Source organism: Salmo trutta, chromosome 24 (assembly GCF_901001165.1).
Source record: "Salmo trutta chromosome 24, fSalTru1.1, whole genome shotgun sequence".
In the NCBI taxonomy this organism is placed as follows: Eukaryota; Metazoa; Chordata; class Actinopteri; order Salmoniformes; family Salmonidae; genus Salmo; species Salmo trutta.
In genome coordinates, this window is record NC_042980.1 from 43,972,826 (window position 1) to 43,997,644 (window position 24,819).

Sequence of the window (24,819 nt, forward strand, 5' to 3'; positions counted from 1 at the left end):
ACATCTCGGAAAATATTTGTATTGTTGTTCTTTCTTGTTGACGAAATTCATGCTAATGTTGGGTTTTTGAGCTATAGCGCCCAATGGCCGTTAATCCAATATGAGTTTCCCATCTCATCAAAAGTATCTCTGCTGTTACTAATGTCAGACTCCACTCTGGGACGCACAGAGATCTGCAGGTTGAACATGGTGAGATTGTAGACTCCTAAATTGATAGTGCAGTTTGTTTTATGCGATTTTACAGCTAACTATCTACTTCACATGCTGATATTGTTTTTGGTATTATTGTTTGTACCTAGCCAGCCAGGCCATAGAGAGAGCATTGCATTGTGGATTTTGTAGTCGACCTGAGCTTTAACGGATTTCCACGTTGCTAGATTACCAACCTTTTTATAATGCCTAAATTAAACATTGGTTCACACATTTTTTTGTTCTTTAACACGGTAAATTATAGAAATGGGTGGTTTTGGATTTTTACTTTAAGGACAATTTCACCAATCTGAAACGGTGGCAGCATCTCACACTATGCAATTCGATGTCTGCTTGCAATTCAAAGCACACTGCACAGCATGGCCTGATGGATGCCTTCACACTGCGATTTCACAAGCTAATTCTTTACACTCGAGCCTCTTCCCCTTCTATCCTTCCTTCTGTGTGTACGATGGCTGTAAATACATTGAGAGAAGATAAAGGCCTTTTTCCTAACGTTGTTCACCCTGTTATGCTGTGAAGGCAAGGGAGCCTTGTCCACCACATACAGCGTGCGGATGACAAGCTTTTTGAGACCTCCTTTTTTGACAGGAGTTTTTTAAATGTATTAATGAAAGCCATATGGTGCCGACTAGTGGACATTTAGTGTACTCTTCCGGCATAAATATCACAGTCTTCCTAAGGTAGGCTGAAGTGGGTCTAGGGTTTCCTGGATGATGGTGTTGATTTAACCCATGGCCAGCCATTGAAAGCACTTCTTGGCTACCGATGTGAGTACTACGGGTCTGTAGCCATTTAGGCAGGTTACCTTCACTTTCTTGGGCACAGGGACTATGGTGGTCTGCTTGAAAGATGTAGGTATTAGTCAGGGAGAGGTTGAAAATGTCAGTGAAGACACTTGCCAGTTTGTCCGTGCATGCTTTGAGTTCACGTCCTGGTAATCCGTCTGGCCCCGCGGCTTTGTGAATGTTGACCTGTTTGAAGGTCTTGCTCACATCGGCTACAGAGAGCGTGATCACAGTCGTCCGGAACAGCTGGTGCTCTCATGCCTGCTTCAGTGTTGCTTGCCTTGAAGTGAGCATAAAAGGCATTTAGCTCATCTGGTAGGCTCGCGTCACTGGGTGGCTGGGTTTCCCTTTGTAGTCCGTAATGATTACATATCGTTTTTAAAGTATTCAGACAAATAGAATTATGTTTTTTACATCATGAAATTGTAAAGTAGATATTACCTCTGTCTAGTTCTCAAAAGGCCATGCTAAGTTGCTAACTTGAATGTGAGAGCCATTATCAAAAGTTACATTAGGTTTACAAGTACTTTGGGGTTATATTATCGATGTTCACAGACGGCATAAGTACTACTGGCTAATGCTAATGTGCAAACGTCAAGGGCATCATTGGTCAAGCTATACAATACAGTATTCTGTACTTATTCACAAGTTTAAGGTCAACATACTTTTTAGTGTTTATGCGATCATCGTAGTAGTACTTCATTACTTCCTTTTTGCTATACTGTAGGAAACATTTAATCTAACTGTTACATATTCAGGAAAAAGTAATCATTTTCAAGTGTGTATTATACATTTTTTTGTAATCCATGCAAAAAGAGATTCCTTTTATCTGTAAAATAAATGTAATATTTGTTAACGCCAAGGGTGCGATGAATAATACAAACATTTTGTAATGAATCTTAAAGACCATTTTTTTAATCCTTCATTTTTTTTTATGTAATAAAATATTTTTCAATACCATCTGAACATTTCTTTTATCGTTTGTTATACACACAGTTTAAGAAACTATTCAGTACAACATTAGAAGTTTCATGTTCCTGACAGATATGTACGCTGTATCCTTCAAACCAAAGAAACACAACTAATACAGCATACACTTCAAATATTCACAAATATTACAACAAAATGGACCGCAAATAAATACACTGAGTGTACAAAACATTAGGAACACCTCCCTAATATAGAGTTGCACCCCTCAGAACAGTCAAATCATCGGGGCATGGACTATACAAAGTGTAAAAAGCGTTCCACAGGGATGCTGGCCCATGTTGACTCCAATGCTTCCAAGAGTTGTGTCAAGTTGGCTGGATGTCCTTTGGGTGGTTGGTCATTCTTGATACACACTGGAAACTGTTGAGTGTGAAAAACCCAGCAGTGTTGCAGTTCTTGACACACTCAACCCGGTGCGCCTGGCACCTACTGTCATACCCCGTTCAAAGGCACTTAAATATTTTGTCTTGTCCATTCACCCTCTGAATGGCACACACACAATCCATGTCTCAATTGTCTCAAGGCTTAACCTTCATCTACACTGATTGAAGTGACATCAATAAGGGATCATAGCTTTAATCTGGATTCACTTGGTCAGTGTATGTCATGGAAAGAGCAGCTTCCGTTACCTACAGTATCTTATCTTCATTCTTTGTATTCTCTGAAACATAATTTTCTTTATGTCTATCATTTTATATTTTTTTGTCTCCCTCCCTCTCTCTCTATATGTCTACATGTTCCAGTGGTGTTTCTGCTCCCAGCCTTTAGCAACGTGTCCATTGTCTCCTTCAACCTTGAGCACACTCTGACCTGGCTGCCCGGTTCAGGGACTCCTGCCAACACCCACTTCACAGTTCAGAGCCTCAGGTACGCTCTTACTCTTCAGTCCCATGCTTTCATTTTATCCATCCTTCTAGTGTAGCTGCTGAGTAAGTGCTTTCATTTTATCCATCCTTCTAGTGTAGCTGCTGAGTAAGTGCTTTCATTTTATCCATCCTTCTAGTGTAGCTGCTGAGTAAGTGCTTTCATTTTATCCATCCTTCTAGTGTAGCTGCTGAGTAAGTGCTTTCATTTTATCCATCCTTCTAGTGTAGCTGCTGAGTAAGTGCTTTCCTTTTTCTATCCTTCTAGTGTAGCTGCTGAGTAAGTGCTTTCATTTTATCCATCCTTCTAGTGTAGCTGCTGAGTAAGTGCTTTCCTTTTTCTATCCTTCTAGTGTAGCTGCTGAGTAAGTGCTTTCCTTTTTCTATCCTTCTAGTGTAGCTGCTGAGTAAGTGCTTTCATTTTATCCATCCTTCTAGTGTAGCTGCTGAGTAAGTGCTTTCATTTTATCCATCCTTCTAGTGTAGCTGCTGAGTAAGTGCTTTCATTTTATCCATCCTTCTAGTGTAGCTGCTGAGTAAGTGCTTTCCTTTTATCCATCCTTCTAGTGTAGCTGCTGAGTAAGTGCTTTCATTTTATCCATCCTTCTAGTGTAGCTGCTGAGTAAGTGCTTTCCTTTTATCCATCCTTCTAGTGTAGCTGCTGAGTAAGTGCTTTCATTTTATCCATCCTTCTAGTGTAGCTGCTGAGTAAGTGCTTTCATTTTATCCATCCTTCCAGTGTAGCTGCTGAGTAAGTGCTTTCATTTTATCCATCCTTCTAGTGTAGCTGCTGAGTAAGTGCTTTCATTTTATCCATCCTTCTAGTGTAGCTGCTGACTAAGTGCTTTCCTTTTTCTATCCTTCTAGTGTAGCTGCTGAGTAAGTGCTTTCCTTTTTCTATCCTTCTAGTGTAGCTGCTGACTAAGTGCTTTCCTTTTTCTATCCTTCTAGTGTAGCTGCTGAGTAAGTGCTTTCCTTTTTCGATCCTTCTAGTGTAGCTGCTGAGTAAGTGCTTTCCTTTCAGCTGGTTATGTGGTAAAGGCAAAATACTGTATCACTGCAATTGTGCAATCTAGGACAGTTTAGATTTTATCATCATCAGTGTTGCCTTTGCTTTGTTTTCCCCTCTATATCTCACTCTCGGTTTCTCTATTTCTCTCTGTCTCTTGTTCCCTCCTCCAGGAAGAACTCGTGTGAAGGATTGTGCCAGGTTGAAGACCAACCAGCCATATGACCTCTTTTACAAGTTCAAGGATTCCTTCTGTTACTGTCAGGCCCGTGTTCAGGCCTTCACCCTTAGACAGAAGTCCAACTGAGTGAAACTTTAGTCTGCTCTTTTAATTTGGAAATTGAAAAATATTGTCCATTCTAGTGGTCCTCATTATATCAATTTGTTGATAGAATTTACTTGTATAGAATCATTGTCTTCACTTTAACCCCTGACCTCCTTATTGCAGCAGTGTTGGGCCCTCTAGTGGTGTCCATGTCAGGCTGTGGGAACTGCCTGCTCCTGCAGGTCACTCCCCCTACATCCAGGGACCTACAGCGCTCTCTGCCCCCCCCCCCCCCCCCCACACAGCTCCTCTTCAGGGAGGTCACCTGCCAGATGCGGCGGACCAGTGACGGGGCCCAGGTAGGGCTTGGTCGTTCAAAATTAGGTGACTTCTAATGAGGTGAGCCAGGGACAAAATACTCAGGTGAGATTGATGATAAAAACATTTTTTTTTAATCAATTTTAGAATAAGGCTGTAACGTAACAAAATGTGGAAAAAGTCAAGGGGTCTGAATACTTTCCGAATGGAATGTACCTAGAAAAGAAAGCAAGTTCTGAGAATATGGTCAAACCCACTCACATTCCCTTTGAATATAACCTGGGAATGTAATTTTTTACTTCAACTGGCAAGTCAGTTAAGAACAAATTCTTATTTACAATGACGGCCTACCCCCCAAGCCATAAGACTCCTGAACAGTTCATCAAATGGCTACCCATACTATTTGCATTGTCCCCCCCCCTTTTTTTTACACTGCTGCTACTCCCTGTTTATTATCTATGCATAGTCACTTTGACTCTATCTATTTGTACATATTACCTCAATTACCTCAACTAACCTGTGCCCCCGCACATTGACCCTGTACTGGTACCCTCTGTATATAGCCTTGCTACTGTTATTTTACTGCTGCTCTTTAATTATTTGTGCAGGCATGCATAATAACAAATCAACATGCTATATTAATATATGAACCTGGTGAAATTCACAAAGTATTTTAACAACTGTTACATTCACCCCTCCTGAATTTCACCAACCTTGTAAAACGAAACAAAATAATCTACCAAGCAAAAAAAAAAAAACTATTGTTGCAAGCTAAGTAGCTAGCTATATATCTAACTATCTATCTATGTATTTACCAATATCTGATTATCCATTGATCTCATCCATGTCTTGACGACTGTGTCTCAAGCTACGTGCAAAAAACGTAAACAAATCGTTAGGACCAATGAGAGTAAAGTTACTGAGTTCCGACGTCATTCATACATCTCCATATAAGGCATTGCGTTGGCATCCATGTTGGATTGTATATCCGGTGATGTCCCTGGAAACGGGACCAAGTCACCTGGCCACAGCAACTAAAGCTGGGAGTGGGAAGATGAACGATCTGTGAAGGTAGTTTGGGAAAAACGTACCGTTGGATTACTTGTTAAATAATCATTATTCATCATGAACGTGGGCTTTGCACTCGTTCTCCTTTGGTCTCTCCCAATAACCAGTGGTAAGTACAGTAACTAGCTAGCTTAGCTGTCGTTAGATCCTGTAATGGATAGCTAACGTTACATTCGGTCGAACGAGTTGGGTTGATATCGACTTGATTTGTAATATCTGAGAGAGATTAATACCATTCGATTGTAATGGTGGGTACGTCAGTGGTTGAAAGCCGTGTGTTAGTTACATGAATATAGATGTCGACCTGACGATATATGGATATACAATTGTTTATGTCTTCGTATTCACTGGGTGTGTTCGTAAATTCACGCTGGAGTGCCAGTGGGTGCTCCGGACGGTAGAAAATTCAGAGCCTTGTCAGATTGCCCGTTTTTTTTTTTAGTAAATTCGGAGTGTTTCAGAGCGCACACTGCTCTCTCTCTCTCTCTGGTCGAGGTGTAGGGTTGTCCAAGCATTCTGACTACACATGCTAGCTACTTTCAGACACCACCTTCTGACCATTTTTCTCGCCCTAGCAGAGCTGGTTAGTCTGTTAGCCACACGGCCATATTTTTCACGTTACAGCGCTTGTTAACGGAAAACAGACGGACGACAGTGGACTAACGTTACCGGTGCTAATTAGCTAGCTATCTGCTTCTCCGAACAATTGTGTGTAAACAAAGACAGACGCCGCAAATGTGGATTCACTGAAAAATACCGTCGGCTGCAACTGTGTTCACCTTTAAAACAGTGTACAGTAAGTATTTATTTTGATGTGATATGCAAGTAAATGGATTTGTTTATAGAACCATACCGCAATTGTGAAGCGATTCACGCTTACATTGAGTTTTATTTTACCTCACCTTTATTTAACCAGGTAGGCTAGTTGAGAACAAGTTCTCATTTACAACTGAGACCTGGCCAAGATAAAGCAAAGCAGTTCGACAACATACAACAACACAGAGTTACACATGGAGTAAACAAACTTACAGTCAATAACACAGTAGAGAAGTCTATATACAGTGTGTGCAAAGGAAGTAAGATTAGGGAGGTAAGGAAATAGGCCGTAGTGGTGTAATAAATTACAATTTGCAATTAAACACTGGTGTGTAGATGTGCAAGTAGAGATACTGGGGTGCAAAGGAGTAAAAAAATAACAATATGGGGATGAGGTAGTTGGATGGGCTATTTACAGATGGGCTATGTACAGGTGCAATGATCTATCTGTAAGCTGCTCTGACAGCTGATGTTTAAAGTTAGTGAGGGAGATATGAGTCTCGAGCTTCAGTGATTTTTTTTTTTTTATTATTATTTTATTTTTTATTTATTATTATTTTTTTGTTGATTTTTTTTTTGTAAATTTTTTTTTGCAATTCCTTCCAGTCATCGGCAGCAGAGAACTGGAAGGGAAGGTGGCCAAATGAGGAACTGGCTTTGGGCGTGACCAGTGAAATATACCTGCTGGAGCGCAAGCTACGAGTGGGTGCTGCTATGGTGACCAGTGAGCTGAGATAAGGCGGGGCTTTACCTAGCAAAGACTTATAGATGACCTGGAGCCAGTGGGTTTGGTGATGAATATGAAGTGAGGGCCAGCCAACGAGAGCGTACAGGTCGCAGTGGTGGGTAGTATATGGTGCTTTGGTGGCAAAACGGATGGCACTGTGATAGACTGCATCCAGTTTGTTGAGTAGAGTGTTGGAGGCTATTTTGTAAATGACATCGCAAAGTTTTATGAGGGTATGTTTGGCAGCATGAGTGAAGGATGCTTTGTTTTATGAAATAGGAAGCCATTTCTAGATTTACTTTTGTATCGGAGATGCTTAATGTGAGTCTGGAAGGAGAGTTTACAGTCTAACCAGACACCTAGGTAGTTGTCCACATATTCTAAGTCAGAGCCGTCCAGAGTCGTGATGTAGATGGGCGGGCAGGTGCGGGCAGCGGTCGGTTGAAGAGCATGCATTTACTTTTACTTGCATTTAAGAGCAGTTGGAGGCCACGGAAGGAGAGTTGTACGGCATTGAAGCTCGTCTGGAGGTTAGTTAACAGCGTCCAAAGAAGGGCCAGAGGTATACAGAATGGTGTCATCTGCGTAGAGGTGGATCAGAGAATCACCAGCAGCAAGAGCGACGTTTATGTATAAATACAGAGAAGAGTCTGCATGAGTATTGAACCCTGTGGCACCCTCAGAGACTGCCAGAGGTCTGGACAACAGGCCCTCCGATTTGACACACTGAACTCTATCTGAGAAGTAGTTGGTGACCCAGGCGAGGCAATCATTTGAGAAACCAAGGCTGTCGAGTCTGCCGATTTTAGAATGTTGTGATTGACAGAGTCAAGCCTTGGCCAGGTTGATGAATACAGCTGCACAGTAATGTCTTTTATCTTTGAGCGTGGCTGAGGTGCACCCATGGCCAGCTCTGAAATCAGATTGCATAGCGGAGAAGGTACGGTGGGATTCGAAATGGTCAGTGATCTGTTTGTTAACTTGGCTTTTGAAGACCTTAGAAAGGCAGGGTAGGATAGATATAGGTCTGTAACAGTTTGGGTCTAGGGTGTGTTCCCCTTTTGAAAGGGGTATGACCGCAGCTGCTTTCCAATCTTTGGGGATCTCAGATGATACGAGAGTTTGAACGGGCTAGTGATAGGAGTTGCAACAATTGTGGTGGATCATTTTGAGAGCGTCCAGATTGTCTAGCCCAGCTGATTTGTAGGTGTCCAGATTTTTCAGCTCTTTCAGAACATCAGCTATCTGGATTTGGGTGAAGGAGAAATGGGGGAGGCTTGGGCAAGTTGCTGTGGGGGGTGCAGAGCTGTTGACCGGGGAAGGGGTAGCCAGGTGGAAAGCATTGCCAGCCGTAGAAAATGCTTATTGAAATTTTCAATTATAGTGGATTTATCGGTGGTGACAGTGTTTCCTAGCCTCCGTGCAGTGGGTAGCAGGGAGGAGGTGCTCTTATTCTCCATTGACTTTACCGTTTCCCTGAACTTTTTGGAGTTTGTGCTACAGGATGCAAATTTTAGTTTGAAAAAGCTAGCCGTTGCTTTCCTAACTTCCATGAAAAGTTATGTATCGCGGGGGCTATTCGATGCTAATGCAGAACGCCACAGGATGCTTTTGTGCTGGTCAAGGGCAGTTAGGTCTGGAGTGAACCAAGGGCCATATCTGGTCCTGGTTCTACATTATTAAATTTTTTTAATGGGGCATGCGTACTTAAGATGGTGAGGAAAGCACTTTATAAAGAATAACCAGGCATCTTCTACTGATATATATATTTATTATTTGTTTGTGTGTATTTATTTATTATTTAACTGTCAGTTAAGAACAAATCTTATTTATAATGACAGCCAAACCCGGGCGCCGCCCTATGGGACTCCCGGTTGTGATACAGCCTGGAATTGAACCAGGGTCTGTAGTGACGCCTCTAGCACTGAGATGCAGTGCCTTAGATCGTTGCGCCACTCAGGAGACTGAGGTTCATGCAGAAATTGTTTGTTGATCGTGTGGAAGAACTTGACTGGCCTGCACAGAGCCCTGACCTCAACCCCATCGATCCCCTTTGGGATGAATTGGAATGCAAGCCAGGCCTGAACTCCCAACATCAGTGCTCTTGTGGCTGAATGAAAGCAAGTCCCCGCAGCAATGTTCCAACATCTAGTGGAAAGCTTTCCCAGAAGAGTGGAGACTGCTGCTATAACAAAGGGGGACCAACTCCATATTAATGCCCATGATTTTTGGAATGAGATGTTTGACGAACAGGTGTCCACATACCTTTGGCCATGTAGTGTATTTTAAAATGTATCTTTCATGAGGGATGATAATGAAAGTTCACAGAAGTAACAAGTAAAGTTAGAACTATCAATTAGTTTTACTGATATCAATTTTGTTTAGGAATTATTAAGTGACTAAAACAATTCCATTACCAAATTGTTAACGGAATTTATGAAGAAAATCGATAACAGAAATTCTGCAATTGAATTGGCTACATTTGGAATTTATAGTAGTTACACCATTGTTGGGTTCACAAGTTTGGACAGTAGAGTACAGTACACAGTAGATCACAGGAGTTGAGTACACTGTACTCTACTGAACTGTACTGTGGTGTACTTTTATGGCCGAACTTGTGAAACATAGATGTCTGTGCTTGGTTCAGATTTGGTCCAGACCAACATATACATTTTAGGATATTTGCGCATTGGTGCTCCGATGTTAAAAACAGTCCTAGTCACATAGCAAAATATTTATTCCCATATGCGTGTAAAATGGTCGCACTGTAGAGCCCTGCATAGGATACATCACCATGAAGAGAATAACATTCATATCCATAATTAATTATGCATTTCTGTGTAGTACAGACTAGAGACCTGTGATTTAAATTCCGTTACTGGGTGTAAATCCACTTTATTTACTGTAGTTCAATAACCAAAATATGTTTTCAGAGTCGATGTGTCATAGCTAACGCCCCTTTCTTTCTGCAGATATCATTGAATTTGAATTCAAAACAAATATTTGAAGACTTTTTGGGAAACGTCAATGTTTAATTAAGAGATTTTACTGAAATTATCTTGCCAAGCTTTGCATCTGTGCAGTTCTTCCAGGAAATGTATTTTCATAAAATGTTCAGTGTAAATTGTTAAAAGTTGTCCTTGTGCATAGAGTTGTATGGCTTGTTAAACTTTTGAAGTCGATTTGTTTTTGTTTGGTATACATTTTTAAGTGAAAAATCTTGAGTCACAGCTTAATGCTGTCACTGTGGAATAGCCCTGTAGCCTAATGCCTACTAGCAACATTTTAATAGACTTGGAAGAGGTTAGGCCAGGGAACAGGAACTAAAGTCAGCAGTCCCTAGCCTGAGTTCCCTGAATTCCATGGTTCCAAAGCAGTTTCAGTGCTTCACTGACAGTTTGGAAAGTTATGCTGTTCTCCACGCTGTAAAATTCCTTTATGGTTAAGTCACTTGCTGGATCTTGATGTCATACTTCATATTCAATGTACATTGTCATCAGCAGTTTAACTGGTTTCATTGTAGCCAGGCTATTTATAACCTGTGATTCACGAAACCATGGTTAGCTTTCTGTCACACCCTCATATATTTTTATAACTCCAACACCGTGGACTCTGTTTCGGAGTGCAAAGGCTGAGTTAGAGGAAAGGTCATAACCAGTCATAGTCACGCACAGAACAAGTTAGGCAACAGGGATCTCCATCCAGGAGGGGACTGAATGTCTCTACAGTGACCAATAAACTTAATCATAACATCTAGCCACTTAACTAGCAAGTTAGCAAACCAAATGCATAGCTGGAGCCCCTGAGCTGGATATAATTTGACACATGTTAGATTTGTTATAGTTGGTTTAGCAGGCATCCTGACTGAAGAGAAACAGATTTGTTATAGTTATACTTGGTTTAGCAGGCACCCTGACTGAAGAGAAACAGATTTGTTATAGTTATACTTGGTTTAGCAGGCATCCTGACTGAAGAGAAACAGATTTGTTATAGTTATACTTGGTTTAGCAGGCACCCTGACTGAAGAGAAACAGATTTGTTATAGTTATAGTTGGTTTAGCAGGCATCCTGACTGAAGAGAAACAGATTTGTTATAGTTATAGTTGGTTTAGCAGGCATCCTGACTGAAGAGAAACAGATTTGTTATAGTTATAGTTGGTTTAGCAGGCACCCTGACTGAAGAGAAACAGATTTGTTATAGTTATACTTGGTTTAGCAGGCACCCTGACTGAAGAGAAACAGATTTCTTATAGTTATACTTGGTTTAGCAGGCACCCTGACTGAAGAGAAACAGATTTGTTATAGTTATACTTGGTTTAGCAGGCACCCTGACTGAAGAGAAACAGATTTGAGTCAGAGTGTGTACTGAAGCTTAGCACACACAGATGTTAGGGGAACTGTTCCCTCCTCTAAATTAGATTTCCCCCCATCTGATACAACATCCTGTTGAGGTATTGGGTCTCAGTCAAGCAAGCTCTACAAGGTTTTTCCACACCAGCAGGAGTGGAAATTATTTTTTGATATCTCTGATTTTGTTCTGGCCATTCTCACATAGGAACTTCTTTGGGGGGGAAATACATTTTGAACTGCTTTTTAAATTTGTACACTTTTTTTTCCCTTTTTTTTGAGGGGGAAATTATGATGAAAGTGGCAATTTCAGGCTCTTTTTAGATATATACATGCGTCCTGTAAGACCTTATGATGACGGTGTCATTCTACTCCTTATAGTGTACTCTAACATATGGAGTAGCCTGTCTTGATTCCGAAGTAAAAATGTTAACATTCATTTGTTAATATAAAAAAATATCAATAGAAACGCCCCCTTTTTTTTGGAACAATATTATTGTCGTTCCTGTTGGCTCAACTGCATTGTTTTTGAAGTTCAATTGTTAAATTAAAATCTCTCTACCGTCATATCTAAGCCAATATGGCACCAATATCGATGAACATTTGCAAATCAACTTGACAACTCGACCAACTCAGTTGCTGTGCAACAGTAGCAGCTAGCATCTATCTAGGTAACACCAGTTGGATGAGAAGCAAAGGAAGATGGATTAAATTGTTTTAAAAAATGCATCAATCTACACAATACCCAATAATGACAAAGCAATTTTTTTACATTTTCGTAAATATCACATTTCCATAAGTATTCAGACCCTTTACTCAGTACTTTGTTGAAGCAGCTTTAGCAGTGATTACAGCCTCTAGTCTTCTTGGGAATGACGCTACAAGCTTGGCACACCTGTATTTGGGGAGTTTCTCCCATTCTTCTCTCCAGATCCTCTCAGGTTAGATGGGTAGTGTTGCTGCACAGCTATTTTCAAGCCTCTCCAGAGATGTTTGATCAGGTTCAAGTCTGGGCTCTGGCTGAGCCACTCAAGGACATTCAGAGACTTGTCTCAAAGCCACTACTGTGTTGTCTTGGCTGTGTGCTTATGGTCGTTGTCCTGTTGGAAGGTGAACCTTCGCCCCAGTCTGAGGTGCTGAGGGCTCTGGAGCAGGTTTTCATTAAGGATCTCTCTGTACTTTGCTCCGTTCATCTTTGCCTCTCCTGCCTAGACTCCCAGTCCCTGCCGCTGAAAAACATCCCCACAGCATGATGCTGCCACCACCATGCTTCACCGTGGGGATGGTGCTCGGTTTCCTCCAGACGTGATGCTTGGCATTCAGGCCAAAAAGCTCAATCTTGGTTTCATCTGATCAGAGAATCTTGTTTCTCATTGTCAGTCCTTTAGGTGCCTCTTGGCCAACTGCAAGCGGGCTGTCATGTGCCTTTTACTGAGGAGTGGCTTTCGTCTGGCCACTACTGTAAAGGCCTGATTGGTGGAGTGCTGTGGAGATGGGAGAACCTTCCAGAAGGACAACCATCTCCACAGAGGAACTCTGGACCACTGTCAGTGACCATCGGGTTCTCGGTCAGATCCCCGATTGCTCAGTTTGGCCGGGCGGCCACCTCTAGGAAGAGTCTTGGTAGTTCCAAACTCCTTCAATTTAAGTATGTTGGAGGCCACGGTGTTCTTGTGGACCAGAATTTTTTTGGTACCCTTCCCCAGATCTGTGGCTTGACACAGTCCTGTCTCTGAGCTCTATGGACAATTCCTTCTACCTCATGGCTTGGTTTTTGCTCTGACATGCTCTGTCAACTGTGGGACCTTTATCTAGACTGGTGTGTGCCTTTCCAAATCTTGTCCAGTCAATTGAATTTACCTCGTGGACTCCAAGTTGCAGAAACATCTCAAAGATGGTCAAACAACATCATAATAATCGCGTGTGTCACGTGTGCAGTCAAACTCCATACTTGCTAACTTTGTTAGCTATGTGATAAAATGATTGTCTTTGAACCCAACAACTGTTTTAAGACACATTTACCAAAGATGGCTAAACATTCAATCAGTACTGAATATCCAACTTTTTGGAACAAAACGTGCTGCCATCACCAGACTGACAATTTTTAAATCAAGTTGACGTATCTATTACAGGGTTTGTAGCGTAATGCTTAGCGTCACTGCCCTGGGATATGAAGGTCTTGGGTTTGCTGACCGGAGGGGATCTTTATACAGTTCTCTTTCGTGTGTAATAAGCCTATAGCCTGCTGTTTCTTAACGCAGTCATCTGGGTTTTCATTTGAAGCATATTGTTATACGTGGCTTGTTTGGATCATTTGCAAAGACATTGGAAACTTTTATTGTAGTCAAATTTTTGTTCTGAAGTTATCGCAGTCACAGAGCAACAGATAAACCATGTGATTTAATGTTTACTGGAGAGCGTAGGTGGAGTTCGCATTGTTGTCCTCAGGAATTTCTTTTTTCGGCTTCCGACCAATTTGAATACTCTACAAGTACATGAAATTTCCAGAGTGGGCTCTGCTAATTCTGTGTGAAACAGTTTCTGAGCACCACCAACACAGTGAATGGGGAAAATGGATTCAAAGGCAATCTGTCTGCTGGTGACTTGCTGAATGTGCAATCCTAAAGGAGGGCTGTGATTGGTTAATGACCTATAATGTCCATTTCTATGTAATGGATGGATCATATCATTAAAAGTACCAGAGCCTACTCAGGAAATGTTTATTTTGAAGAGTATATTGTTTACAAACGGTATTTCTAAAAATAAGCTAAATAGAAAAGTGTCGTTTTGAGATCAATATTTATAATGTTGAATAGATTAATGTGACTATTTTTAAAATAGTCTAGACATACTCCATATTTGAGAGAACACTACAAGGAGTTATAATGACACCAAGATGTCTATCGTATACGGTTTACAGATCATTAGGGTCTTATAAGAGGTCTTAAATGGCCATTTTTAATCGTGATTTTCAAAAAAAATATTGCTACAAAGGTAAAAAGCATGTTTAACATCCTTCCACCCAATGCTGTTCTTATGTGAGAATTACAAGAACATTCTGAGATACTGAAAATTATTTCTCGCTGGCGTGGAATCACCCAATAGAAGCGCTGGCTAGCTAGTGAGGTCAATGTCATTGGTGCCAGTCTATTGTTTCTTTCTCACCACAGGGGTGTGTTTGCCTCTTTGTTCTTCAGAGATTTTAAATATTGGATCGATTCCTCTTTTTGTTGAATATTTCATGTTGTCCACAGGACATGTGAATTGGTGGTTGGCTGTGAAGTAGTGATGAAATACACAGCCTAAAGTATGCAAATGTTTAGGCTATTTTAACTTATGTTGTTGCCAAATCAGTTGATTATATCCAACTCCCATCATATAACATGTAATCAACTCGGTACCAAACAGTGAAGAACTTCTCAATGACCCGGTCTGCCTGTCTTACTCTCTGTGTTCCAGTGCTTGCAGAGCTGCCTCAACCTCAGAACCTGACTCTGCTCACCCTGAACACACAGTACGTACTGACATGGGACTGGGACCAGACGACCACAGGCAACGCTGTTACCTTCACTGTAGAGTACATGGCGTAAGTCACCAGATGCACGCACACCACCCCTGCAGACCCCTCCTGCATGTCACATATGATACCGTATTTCACCTCCCCCTCCTACATGTCACACATGATACCGTATTTCACCTCCCCCTCCTACATGTCACATATGATACTGTATTTCACCTCCCCCTCCTACATGTCTCATATGATACTGTATTTCACCTCCCCCTCCTACATGTCACATACGATACCGTATTTCACCTCCCCCTCCTACATGTCACATACGATACCGTATTTCACCTCCCCCTCCTACATGTCACATACGATACCGTATTTCACCTCCCCCTCCTACATGTCACATACGATACCGTATTTCACCTCCCCCTCCTACATGTCACATATGATACCGTATTTCACCTCCCCCTCCTACATGTCACATATGATACTGTATTTCACATCCTACACCCAAACAGTGACTTGTCTGTTTTATTCTACCACTGACAGTCATGATCTGGTATTAGGCCAAGATTGCCTCTCATCACTGACCCTCTCGCTCGCTCCCCAACAGGAAGTACAAGATGAAGATGAAGAAGAAGAACTGGAGCCGTGTCTGTGAAAGGACCACACACACCCGCTGTGACCTCACAGATTCTGATCTGCACTACCTGGGAATGTACGTGCTCCGAGTCCGAGCCAGCGCAGACGGAGTCAACTCACACTGGGTCTGCATAGACTTCTGCCCTGATATGGATGGTGAGAGGAATGGGAGAAGGCACACAGACTTAGGCACAGATGAAAAATAAACTAAATGAGAGAAAATAAACACAGTTGCGAACATTCACATAGTTAACCTCTCTGCGGGACACACTATTCAACAGCCAGTGAAATAGCAGGGTGCCAAATTCAAAACAATCTCATAATTCAAATTTCTCAAACATACAACTATTATATCCCATTTTAAAGATACGCTTCTCATTAATCCAACCACATTGTCCGATTCAAAAAGGCTTTACGGCGACAGCATAACATTAGATTGTTAGGACAGCGCCTAGACAAGAAAAACCACACAGCTATTTTCCAAGCAAGGAGAGGTGTCACAAAAACCAGAAATACAGCTAAAATTAATCACTAACCTTTGATGATCTTCATCAGATGACACTCATAGGACTTCATGTTACACAATACATGTATGTTTTGCTCGATAAAGTTCATATTTATTTCCAAAAACCCCATTTTACATTGGCATGTAATGTTCAGAAATGTTTTGCCTCCCAAAACATCCGGTGAATGAGCACATCAATTTATAGAAATACTCATCATAAACGTTGATAAAATATTCCACTGTTATTCAAAGAATTATAGATACACTTCTCCTTAATGCAACCGCTGTGTCAGATTTCAAAAAAGCTTTACATCGAAAGCGCACTTTGCAATAATCTGAGTATGGCGCTCAGTCACAAAACCAAACCCGCCATTTTGTGGAGTCGGCAAAACTAAGAAATAGCATTATAAATATTCACTTACCCTTGATCTTCATCGGAATGCACTCCCAGGGGTCCCAGTTCCACAAATGTTCATTTGTTTTGATAAAGTCCATCCTTTATGTCCAAATACCTCCATTTTGTTCCCGTTCAGTTGAGTAATCCAAATTCACTGTGCTCGCGCAGTGAGTTCAGACAAAGTCAAAAAAGTTATATTACAGTTCGTAGAAACATGTGAAACGATGTATAGAATCAATCTTTAGGATGTTTTTATCATAAATCTTCCATAATATTCCAACTGGACGATTCCTTTGTCTTCAAAAAAAAAAAAGGAACACAGCTAACTCACGTGATGGCGCGCCACTGAGCTCATGTCATCTGATTCCAATGGCTCTTATTCTCTCCCCATTCACAGTAGAAGCATGAAACAATGTTTTAAAGACTTTTGACATCTAGTGGAAGCCTTAGGAAGTGCAAAATGACCCCACAGATGCTGTATATTGGATAGGGAATCACTTTAACTACAAACCTCAGATTTCCACACTTCCTGGTTGGATTTATTCTCAGGGTTTAGCCTGCCATATGAGTTCTGTTATACTCACAGACATCATTCAAACAGTTTTAGAAACTTCAGAGTGTTTTCTATACTAATAATATGCATATCTTAGCTTCTGGGACTGAGTAGCAGGCAGTTTACTCTGGGCACCTTCTTCATCCGGAAGTCAAAATACTGCCCCCTACCCAAGAGATGTTAAACACCCACCAACACACCAACAGCCACACGCGTGTGTTGATTGATTGAGCTTTCAGAAGTTGTAAAGGCACCCAAATCTATTGATATTAGAAAGCGGGTGGCCCGGATGAATTGAACCCTTATTTAAAATAAAAATGGGTGCAGAGATTATTGCTGCCCCTCTCACTCGTATATTAAATCTTTCATTGGCGAGTAATAACATTCCTAAAGTCTGGAAAGCAGCCTACGTCATGCCTTTACTTAAGGGTGGAGATCTGTTCCAGTTGAAGAATTATTATTTTATTTTTTTACCTTTTATTTAACCAGGTAGGCTAGTTGAGAACAAGTTCTCATTTGCAACTGCAACCTGGCCAAGATAAAGCATAGAAATTCGACACATACAACAGTCACTCAATACAGTCACTGCTGTCTTTGTCTGTTCCTAAGGCTAGAACTGAGATGGGGAAGGCAATATTTATCCCATACTGCCTTCATCCTGGAATATGCTTCGAAAGATATTAAAGTTATGGGAGTTAGTGTCTTTGCCTGTTTTAAGGCGCTGATCGATGACATTGTTTGTGATAGCTGCAGTTGTTTCTAATCTTCAAATGTATCTCTAACTTGTGACACTTAAGCTGTGTTCGAATACTCATACTAACTGCTCTAACTGTACTATTTGTGACTTACACACACACACACCGACACAGAGACAAACAACAGTTAATCTGTCATTCACCAATAATCATTCCCAGGACTTTGGAGTTGCCTGTATGGTAACTATTGATTATTAGTGAGTTTATTTTGGTCTGATCTGTTCTTCCCCCTGTCTAGCTTCGTTGGGCCCACCGTCCAGGGTGGAGCTGGCTCCTGTGGGGAACCTGCTGGATGTGACCATCTCTGATCCCCTGACCAGCACCCAGGGCTCCATGAAGGAACACGTCCTCTTCCTGTATTACCGCATCCTGTACTGGGGCCTCTCTGATGACCCTCAGGTACTGGCACAACCTTCTGCCTTTTTCTATGGCCTCTAAGGACTCCTGGGCCTCCCCTCAGTAACCCTGGGACTGCTGTAACCTGGGCCTCCCGTCAGTAACCCTGGGACTGCTGTAACCTGGGCTTCCCCTCAGTAACCCTGGGACTGCTGTAACCTGAGCTTCCCCTCAGTAACCCTTGGACTGCTGTAATCAAATCAAATCAAATTTATTTATATAGCGCTTCGTACATCAGCTGATATCTCAAAGTGCTGTACAGAAACCCAGCCTAAAACCCCAAACAGCAAGCAATGCATGTGAAAGAAGCACGGTGGCTAGGAAAAACTCCCTAGGAAAAACTCCCTAGAAAGGCCAAAAACCTAGGAAGAAACCTAGAGAGGAACCAGGCTATGAGGGGTGGCCAGTCCTCTTCTGGCTGTGCCGGGTGGATATTATAACAGAACATGGTTAAAATGTTCATAAATGACCAGCATGGTCTAATAATAATAATCATAGTAGTTGTCGAGGGTGCAACAAGCACGTCCGGTGAACAGGTCAGGGTTCCATAGCCGCAGGCAGAACAGTTGAAACTGGAGCAGCAGCATGGCCAGGTGGGCTGGGGACAGCAAGGAGTCATCATGCCAGATAGTCCTGAGGCATGGTCCTAGGGCTCAGGTCCTCCGAGAGAGAGAATTATAGAGAGCATATTTAAATTCACACAGGACACCGGATAAGACAAGAGAAATACTCCAGATGTAACAGACTGACCCTAGCCCCCCGACACATAAACTACTGCAGCATAAATACTGGAGGCTGAGACAGGAGGGATCAGAAGACACTGTGGCCCCATCCGATGATACCCCCGGACAGGGCCATACAGGCAGGATATAACCCCACCCACTTTGCCAAAGCACAGCCCCCACACCACTAGAGGGATTTCAACCACCAACTTACCATCCTAAGACAAGGCCGAGTATAGCCCACAAAGATCTCCGCCACGGAGAAATGTTATTTGTCACATACACATGGTTAGCAGGTGTTAATGCAAGTGTAGCGGAATGCTTGTGCTTCTAGTTCCGACCATGCAGTAATATCTAACAAGTAATCTACCAATTCCACAACAACTACCTTATACACACAAGTGTAAAGGAATGAATATGTACATAAAAATATATAAATGAGTGATGGCCAAACGGCATAGACAAGATGCAGTAGATGGTATAGAGTACAGTATGTACATATGAGATGAGTATTGTAGGGTATGAAAACAAATAAAGCAGCATTGTTTAAGGTGGCTAGTGATATATTACATCAGGATGGCAAGATGCAGTAGATGGTATAGAGTACAGTATATACATATGAGATGAGTAATGTAGGTTATGAAAACATTATATAAAGTGGCATTGTTTAAAGGGGCTAGTGATACATTACATCAAGATGTGATACAGCCTGACAGGATGCTCTCGATTGTGCATCTGTTAAAGTTTGTTTTTGGTGACAAGCCAAATTTCTTCAGCCTCCTGAGGTTGAAGAGGCGCTGCTGCGCCTTCTTCACCACTCTGTCTGTGTGGGTGGACCATTTCAGTTTGTCCGTGATGTGTACGCCGAGAAACTTAAAACTCTCCACCTTCTCCACTACTGTCCAGTCAATGTAGATGGGGGGGCTGCTCCCTCTGCTGTTTCCTGAAGTCCACGATCATCTCTTTTGTTTTGTTGACATTGAGTGCGAGGTTATTTTCCTGACACCACACTCCGAGGGCCCTCACCACCTCCCTGTAGGCCGTCTTGTCGTTGTTGGTAATGAAGCCTACCACTGTAGTGTCGTCTGCAAACTTGATGATTGAGTTGGAGGCGTGCATGGCCACGCAGTCATGGGTGAACAGGGAGTACAGTAGAGGGCTGAGAACGCACCCTTGTCGGGACCCAGTGTTGAGGATCAGCGGGGTGGAGATGTTGTTACCTACCCTCACCACCTGGAGGCGGCCCGTCAGGAAGTCCAGGACCCAGTTGCACAGGGTGGGGTTGAGACCCAGGTTGAATCATTCAAACTTCAGACGGGCATGTATATGTGCTTTCTTGAGCAGGGGGACCTTGCGTGCGCTGCAGGATTTCAGTCCTTCACGGCGTAGTGTGTTAGCAATTGCTCCTTGGTGACTGTGGTCCCAGCTGCCTTGAGATCATTGACAAGATCATCCCGTGTATTTCTGGGCTGATTCCTCACCGTTCTCATGATCATTGCAACTCCACGAGGTGAGATCTTGCATGGAGCCCCTGGCCGAGGGAGATTGACAGTTTTGTGTTTCTTCCATTTGCGAATAATCGCACCAAATGTTGTCACCTTCTCACCAAGCTGCTTGGCGATGGTCTTGTAGCCCATTCCAGCCTTGTGTAGGTCTACAATTTTGTCCCTGACATCCTTGGAGAGCTCTTTGGTCTTGGCCATGGTGGAGAGTTAGGAATCTGATTGCTTCTGTGGACAGGTGTCTTTTTTACAGGTAACAAGCTGCGGTTAGGAGCACTCCCTTTAAGAGTGTGCTTCTAATCTCAGCTCGTTACCTGTATAAAAGACACCTGGGAGCCAGAAATCTTTCTGAGAGGGGGTCAAATACTTATTTCCCTCATTAAAATGCAAATCAATTTATAACATTTTTGACATGTGTTTTTCTGGATATTTTTGTTATTCTGTCTCACTGTTTAAATAAACCTACCATTAAAATTATAGACTGATCATTTCTTTGTCAGTGGGCAAATGTACAAAATCAGCAGGGGATCAAATACTTTTTTCCCCTCACTGTACATGTGGCTGGCATTGATAAGGGGAGATCGGTGGAGATCTTAGAACCTAACAGTGTCACTGAGGGAGAGAGGGTAATGTATAACGTTTACATTATGTCAGGATATGTTATTGTTAGCCATCAGGGATCCTATGGGAGGGATCCTCTGGGAGGAGAAGAGACAGTCTGGTATCAATCACCATGACAGCCTTGAGTTGGGGAGGAGTGAGCACTTTGGGGTAGAGGTCAGGTTAGATGAAGTGAGGAAGAACAGATATCACTAAGGTTCTGTCATTCCAACAGGGATGCATTGGCTGTTCGGTTGTGGATGAGGAGGTTGTCCGAATTACAGCTGCAATGACCCTTTGGGAAGAATTAAACTTGGTTAAGCTTCTCTAGTGTCCGTGAGTTATTTACTCTGATAGATTGGAACCTAGCACTATGCAGGGAACTGGTTGGCGCTTTGTATTCTGGAAGGTTTTGAAGTATGTCAGTTGTTCTATGTTCTCTGGAACTCTTCCAGTTGAAACAACATCAATAACTCATCTGCTGTGTCCCTGTGTTACACCAGAGCAGATAGATATGATTTCTGTATCATCTCTATGTCCCAAACCTTTCCTGGAGTACCCCCAACCGTTCCACTCTTGTGACGCATTCAGGACGAGCACATCTGATTGAACTTGTAAAGGGCTTGATGATGAGTTCACCACTAGAATCCCATGTGCTGCTACTGGAATGGGTGAAGTAGGTGGAACGGCTGGGGTTAGTGCAAGACAGGGCAGCGTATCCCAACCCTGTCTGATTTATAACGTGTTCTTATTGGATGTTCAGGGTCTGAAGCCTAAAGTGGTGGACTCTAGCAACAACCTGGTGACGCTGCCTGAGCTGGAGGCCTGGACGTGGTACTGTGTCATGATCCAGTCTCGCTACGACTACTACAACAAGACTAGCGTCTACACAGAACCCCAGTGCATGCAGACAGAGGGTAGGAATGGACACTTCACACTAAAGACTTGGAGATTGGTTTCTGAATTGCTTGACAAATTACCTACCTGTATATTGTGTGTAGAGATGCCAGAGAGTGTTTTACAGGAGCATTTACATAATAAGGCCACTAAAGTGTGACTGTCCTTAGGTGACACCCCGTACGGGCAGATCTTCCTGTACTTCCTGGTCTCCATGATGGTGTGTTTCCTGCTCGTGTTGCTTCCCTCCTACGCCTTCTTCAGGTTCTACAGAGTCTTCAAAAACACCTTTTACCCCTCTATCCAGCTGCCTGCACACATCCAGGAGGTAGGCCTCACAAACGCTTACTCAACAGTAAACAGCATAACAGTAATATCCAGGTGTACCGTCCATCCTCTTGGTTGGTGGGTGTATCTATGTGTTTAAAGGTGGTTGGGATTAAGCAATGACAATTATCTTTCTCTCTTCCCCTCCCCCCCAGTACCTCTGTGACTCCTCCCCCGGCTCCGACATGCCCCGCCTCCTCACTGCTGATTCAGAGGCGGAGCTGTGCTGTGATAAGCTGACCATCTGTCCTGAGGTGGTGCTACTGGAGATACACCTCCCTCCTCCCCTCACAGCGCCCCCCTCAGAGCTGGAGCAGGACAGCGGCAGGCACATCCGCCAGGACAGCGGAGACTCCGGGATCTACTCCACAGAGGGAGGCTCCGCCCAGCAGGGTCGTAGTGGTGGGGAGCCAATCAGGAGAGACCAGGAAGTGGACTCCTGGCAGACACTGGAGCAGGTCAAGATGGAGGAGATGTGGAGAGAGTCGGCCGACAAAAGAGATCTGGACGAGGGGGTTGTGGATGTGTGTGTCTGAGGAAAAATGGAGAGAGGAGAGCTGGGTAGAAAGACCATCAATGATGGTTGGCGATTGGTAAGGAGGAAATGAGAATGGTCGCACAGAATGTTCTCAAGTCTCCGTCTTGCTGCCTCTCCTCAAAGGACACTGTGAAGATGATGACGTCTGAGCCAAAGACGCATTGTCACCTGTCCTGCGTTAAAGGAAACATCTACTCCAAAACTATCTAATGATATTGTTTCATTAGTCCACTGTTGATACAGTCTCAAAATGTTTTGCATGTCAACAGACAAGTTTTCAAGATATTGGACTTTCAAGAAGCAAAGTGTCACATTATGTAAAATGCATCATTGTGTGGCAAGTGACACTTTGATTCTTGAAAGTCCAATATCTTAAACTTGTCTGTTGACATGCAAAACATTTTGGGACTGTATCATCAGTGTACTAATGAATCCCATGTTGCTGTATGTTTAAGGGTGTAGAAACAAGCTTAAAAGTTTCAGATTTGGAATGGGGGCCCATTGACTTCAAGATGTCTAAAAGACCCCAGTCTGTCTTTTCTATGGCCAGGGTAATGACTGACATGTTTTAGTGTAGTTTGGAACACGTCTATCTCATCTCAGACTCGGCTGGTCACAGCCAAGGGCGTACTTTCTGTTTCCAGTGAATTCTGAGACAGTTGGTCCATTAGCATCCTGGGAAGTGTGTGAATCCAAGGTGAAACAGGGTAGCTAGTTGTTTAAACAACAGGGTGTCAGTTTTAACTATTTTAATCACACAAATCAACCTATTTTCCAGTCAAGACATCTTCTTTAAAAGGAATGGTTCTGGTTAATTTATCTTCAAAACGAATCCTGTCGGGTGTGTGTGTGTGTGTGTGTGTGTGCCTTGGATAGATAAGACAGTACATTGGCAGCAGAGCTTTTGGTGTGTGGGCGTGTGTTGTCAGTGAAGTACTGCATGTCTGAGAGTCCCGTGTGTGTGCGCGCTTAGGATAGATGATAGACAGTACATTGGCATTACCGTTTTTGGTGTGTGTGTGTTGTCAGTGTAAGTACTGTATGTCTGATAGTCCTGTGTGTGTACATAGTCAATACACGTAGTCCGGGTAGCCATTTGAAGAGCTATTTAGCGGTCTTGTTTAGCAGTCTTAAGGCTTGGTTATAGAAGCTGTTCAGGGTTATAGTGGTCCTGGATAGCAGGGAGCTCTGCCCAGGTGATGTACTGGGCTGTAATCCGTGGTGGTTTGCTAACCCTGCCACATCTGAGTGCCTGTTTTTTTAAAAATTATGTTACTTTTAGAGACATTTAATTAGTTTATCCTTTTTATGATTCTTATAGAATCTGACATCAGGAAGTGTCATGTTTTCTCTCTGATACCTTATTATTTGACTTCATCTTTGTTTTGAAAGGTGCTTTGGTCCGACTGTTACTGGTTGGATCGCTGAAGATCTATGTTTATGATGTCTCTTCCTCTTTCTGATGGTTTGTTCTCTGAGGTGGAACAACTTCCACCTAGAGCAGGGCTGCCCAACCCTCTTCCTGGAGATCTACTGTCCTGTAGGTTTTCAGTCCAACCCTAATTTAACATATCTCATTCTGCTAGTTAAGGTCTTGTTGAGCAGCGAATTAGCAGAATCAGGTGTGTTTAAATTAGCGTTGGACTGAAATTCCCACAGGATGGTAGATCTCCAGGAAGAGAGTTGGGCAGCCCTGGACTAGAGGTTTTTCACAACATTTTGTCAAAGTTAAACAAGGAAATAAGCAGCATAATTTGGATAAAAGTGACATGAAACAAAATGCATCAAACAAGAACCATACCTTGCATCTGTCAAAGCCTCATAACCACAGCCAATGCAAATGTTTATCGTCTATGCTTTATACCTAGCTGACGTCTGACGCAGCGTTATAATTACCTACTGTGAGTTAAGTAGTCCTGGTGAATAGTGTTCCCAAAAAATTGGCGCATTTATATCGTTGTGCATGCTGTACAATACTGAACATGCTGTAAACTATTGCTTCCAAATGGAGTTGAATTGATATTAAAGAAAGTATCTCATACCCCTTGCCCAGGTCTTTTATTGCATACTGACACT

General features: G+C 42.6%; 1 protein-coding gene across 3 annotated transcripts; it reads left to right on the forward strand.

Annotated features, from left to right (window-relative positions):
• The first annotated feature begins 5,409 nt into the window (after window positions 1-5,409).
• Window positions 5,410-24,784, forward strand: LOC115161374 (interferon alpha/beta receptor 1a). 3 transcript variants are annotated; one of them, XM_029712320.1, is made up of 7 exons: window positions 5,410-5,514; window positions 14,861-14,987; window positions 15,523-15,707; window positions 18,000-18,160; window positions 21,745-21,898; window positions 22,049-22,206; window positions 22,361-24,784. In XM_029712320.1, exons 2-7 carry the CDS (start codon window positions 14,983-14,985, stop codon window positions 22,739-22,741), a joined length of 1,044 nt encoding a protein of 347 aa, XP_029568180.1. In that variant the 5' UTR covers window positions 5,410-5,514; window positions 14,861-14,982; the 3' UTR covers window positions 22,742-24,784. The 3 variants fall into 3 exon arrangements, with proteins under 3 accessions (XP_029568180.1, XP_029568178.1, XP_029568179.1); XM_029712318.1 differs by having other exon boundaries at window positions 5,420-5,620; XM_029712319.1 differs by lacking the exon at window positions 5,410-5,514 and adding an exon at window positions 5,890-6,307 and having other exon boundaries at window positions 22,361-22,741.
• Window positions 24,785-24,819: the final 35 nt, after the last annotated feature.

Bases quoted from the DNA above. Each gene is read 5' to 3' on its own strand.
- LOC115161374 (XM_029712318.1), top strand. From the start codon at position 5,569: ATGAACGTGGGCTTTGCACTCGTTCTCCTTTGGTCTCTCCCAATAACC. The intron at 15,708-17,999 runs GTGAGAGGAATG...CCCCCTGTCTAG, and splicing joins CTTCTGCCCTGATATGGATG to CTTCGTTGGGCCCACCGTCC. The intron at 21,899-22,048 runs GTAGGAATGGAC...GACTGTCCTTAG, and splicing joins CCAGTGCATGCAGACAGAGG to GTGACACCCCGTACGGGCAG.